The sequence below is a fragment of the Caenorhabditis briggsae genome, assembly GCF_000004555.2.
Source record: "Caenorhabditis briggsae complete genome, chrIII, whole genome shotgun sequence".
In the NCBI taxonomy this organism is placed as follows: Eukaryota; Metazoa; Nematoda; class Chromadorea; order Rhabditida; family Rhabditidae; genus Caenorhabditis; species Caenorhabditis briggsae.
In genome coordinates this window covers 3595026-3598346 of record NC_013490.2, presented here as the reverse complement: position 1 = coordinate 3598346, position 3321 = coordinate 3595026, and the positions used below count along the sequence as shown (strand labels likewise).

At 37.0% G+C, this 3321-nt stretch overlaps 1 protein-coding gene across 1 annotated transcript in view; it reads right to left on the bottom strand.

The window, feature by feature from the left end:
* Nucleotides 1-1444: 1444 nt before the first annotated feature.
* Nucleotides 1445-3321, bottom strand: part of CBG17467 — a gene marked incomplete at both ends in the record, with an annotated part of 8219 nt that continues 6342 nt past the window's right edge. The window contains 2 exons of the mRNA XM_045243567.1: nucleotides 1445-1728; nucleotides 2158-2530. Coding sequence (XP_045096213.1) covers nucleotides 1445-1728; nucleotides 2158-2530 — 657 coding nt within the window. The remainder of the gene's footprint in view (nucleotides 1729-2157; nucleotides 2531-3321) is intronic.

Sequence of the window (3321 nt, the reverse complement as noted above, 5' to 3'; positions counted from 1 at the left end):
CTCCCCATCACTATTATGAGATAACTTTTATACCAATAAATAACTCTCATTGAGATCTACATTTTGTCCGTTCACAACTTTTTGGTAGCATTTTTCATTTTGAAAATAAACCGTCTTCCGTAAATTTCCGTAAATCTCTTCCGCTCATCTCTGATACATGGTTAGGGAAACAGATGATCGAGTGGCATCTGTTTCAGTTCAGGGTGATAAATTCCGTTTTGGAGTATGGAAAGAGACGGAAGAGGTGTTCCTAAAATTGGTGACATAGTTCCAGATTGAACTAATATCTAAACAAATTGAACAAGGCATACCAGAAGACTTCTTTTACTGATTTTTTTTTGTGTCATATCGTTTTGTGTCATATGTAAACTAAAGGCTGTTTTTCCCCACAGTTTCCATCCAATATTTATTGAAACCCTTTTTCCTTTAATCGAATTTTATTCCTTGTTAATTTTCGATAAATTCAAATTTGTTGTTTTTTGTAGTAGTAGTATCATGATCGGGCTTGGTCGGAATTGGATAATCGGATAACTGATTATCCAATTTGTTTCGAATAATAAATTACTTCTTATCGACCTGAAAAAACGGCTCTTTTCTAGTTCAGAGGTCCCAAAATAAAATAGAGGTCCGTAAAAAAATTAGAGATCCCAACAAAAGTTTAGAGGTCCCAAGAAAAAATAAAGGTCCAAAATTTGAAAAACGCGCAGATGTTGGAATAATGTACCAGAACTTGGAGTTTTGAGTTTTAAGGCTCTATTGGTTGATAAATGCGGTAATGTGACTTTTCCTAACATTTTCGGCTCCATTTCAATTTTGTCTTTCAGATGGACCCAAATTTTCATAAAAGCAAAATTTCGGCAAAACGGTAATACCTCCATGAATATGCTGTCTCTCAGGCTTAGATGATACAGATAATATGCATCCCTAAGCCTATTAGAAGTATAAAATATACCATCAACACTTATTCTGCTATAAGACCTCAAAACTTTAATTTCTTACACAATTCGAATTCTAGTACATTATTCCAGCATCTGTGCGTTTTTAAATTTCGGACCTCTATTTTTCTTGGGACCTCTAAACTTTTTGGAGCCCCTAATTTTTTTTCGGACCTCTATTTTATTTTCGGACCTCTAAATTTTTTTGGGACCTCTAAACTCTTTTCGGACCTCTAAACTAGAAAAGAGCCAAAAAAACTAGGTCATGACCTAGAAAAACTAGGTCATTACCTAGAAAAAACTAGGTCATGACCCAGAAAAAATTAGATTAGAAGAAAAATAAATATTTATCTACCGAAACAAGTGGGTGCATATGAAACGGAAAAAAAGAGAAACCCGAAACGGATCGGTATCGTTTTGTGATCAGCGGGGGGAAGAGAAGACAAGAAAGCAATTGCGCTCTATTGATAATTTTGATGAAGTACAGATTATACACACAAAAAAGGGGATTATTTTTCAAGTTTGCTGAGTTCCAGAACTTTTCGAATCTCCTCTTCAAACGCTTCTTCTTCACGACGACGTCGTTCTTCGTCGGCTTGAGAATCACGGATGGCGCGGAAGAATTCAGTGTCAGATGACGTTGAGGATTCAGAAGTGTTGAATTGTTGAAGATGCATCAGGTCTTGGAGGACTTGAACTTCGGTTCGGGGATTTTGAGAAGATGAAGTTCCAGAAGATTCTCGAAGACTCTGTTCAATTGCCATTTGGATCATCATTTCCTCAGAGTAGGGGTCTGCAAGAATGAGCAATCAGAATAATAGAGAGAGAGAGAGAGAGAGTGTGTGTGTGTGTGGGAGTTTGAGAGACGGAGAGTTTTGAAATGTCTGCAAATTCAGAAAATTTCAAAAATCGAGAAGTTCAAAAACCCAGAAAGGCACAGATAAACATTTTATTCAGAACCCTCATGAAATTTCAGTTTATATTCAAAAAAACTAAACCTCTCTAGCTCGTTTTTGACGATTTTTGAGTTTTTCGGATTACTGTAGCTTCGAAAGTACGCAAACACCGATGGTGAGCTAGAGAGCTGAAAATCGGTGACTAGACTAATTTGGGAGTGGGAAACACGATTTTGAGAATGAAAACCTTCAGAAATGCATCTGAAGACACTTTTGAGGAGTACGAGGTCCGTTTTCAGCCATTTTCAGCCTAAATTCCAACTCACTAGCATGTCTTGGCACTCCTCTTCTCTCTCCTGCTCCTCCTGTCCCATTCCTCTGGCTATTCCGATTATTCCGATCATCATCATCCTCCCACGTAATCCCATATCTACCGTAATCATCATCATCAATCACATAACCATCTGGAATTGAAAACGCCTCATCTTCAATCAATACATCTCGTCCTTCAATTGGAATTACATGCTTCCCTGGCGCATTGATATTCTGGAATGCAATTCTGGCGCTGACGATGTGGAAGAGGGGAATCTCAATTTTCACTGGGAATCCGGCGGGAAGTTGAAGGCGTATGAATTTGTGAAGACGTGCAAAGTGAGGAGAGTTCACTGCCATTAACTCGACGATCGGGATGATTTGGTCCTGAAATTTGGAATTTTCAAATTTCCGAATTTCTGAAATTTTGGAATTTTTAATATTTCCAATGTTCTGAACTTTAAAATCGAGAAAACAAGCTGAAATTCGAGTTCCTCGTAAAAATCCACTCTAGACACAGAAGCTAGAACTGTCAAGCTCAATTTTGAAGATTTTCGGGTTACTGTAGCTTCAAAAGTACGCAAACACCGAATGCGAGCTAGAGAGCTGAAAATTGGATTTTAGACTAATTCCGGGATGGAAAACACGAATTTGACATCCAAATACTTCCAAAAGACTCTGGAACTCCAATTTTCGAAAATTCGAAATTTTTTGAATATCGAAAACTGTGATTTTGTGTTATTTTCGGAATTTTGCAAATCCGAAAATTCGTAAATTTCGAAATCCTCAGAAAAAATCAACGTTTGAAAAATTCCGAAGTTTCGGAAATTCTAATTTTTTGAAAATCATAGTTTCAAGCATTTTTGGAACTTTTGAATTTTCGGGAATCCCAAATACCCGAAATTTCGAAATTTCAGTGTCTTTTCGAAGTATTTGACTATCAAATTCGTGTTTCCCACCCACAAATTAGTCTAGATTCCAATTTTCATCCCTCTAGCTCGCCATCGGTGTTTGCGTACTTTCGAAGGTACAGTACTCCGAAAAACAAGAAAAACTTCAAAATCTAGCTAGAGAAGTCTAGTTTTTTGGGTTTGGACCAAAATTTGATGAGGGTTTTGAATCAAATCTTTATTTTTAAAAATTCCAACATTTTTCGATAGTTCCGAGTACTCCTGGAC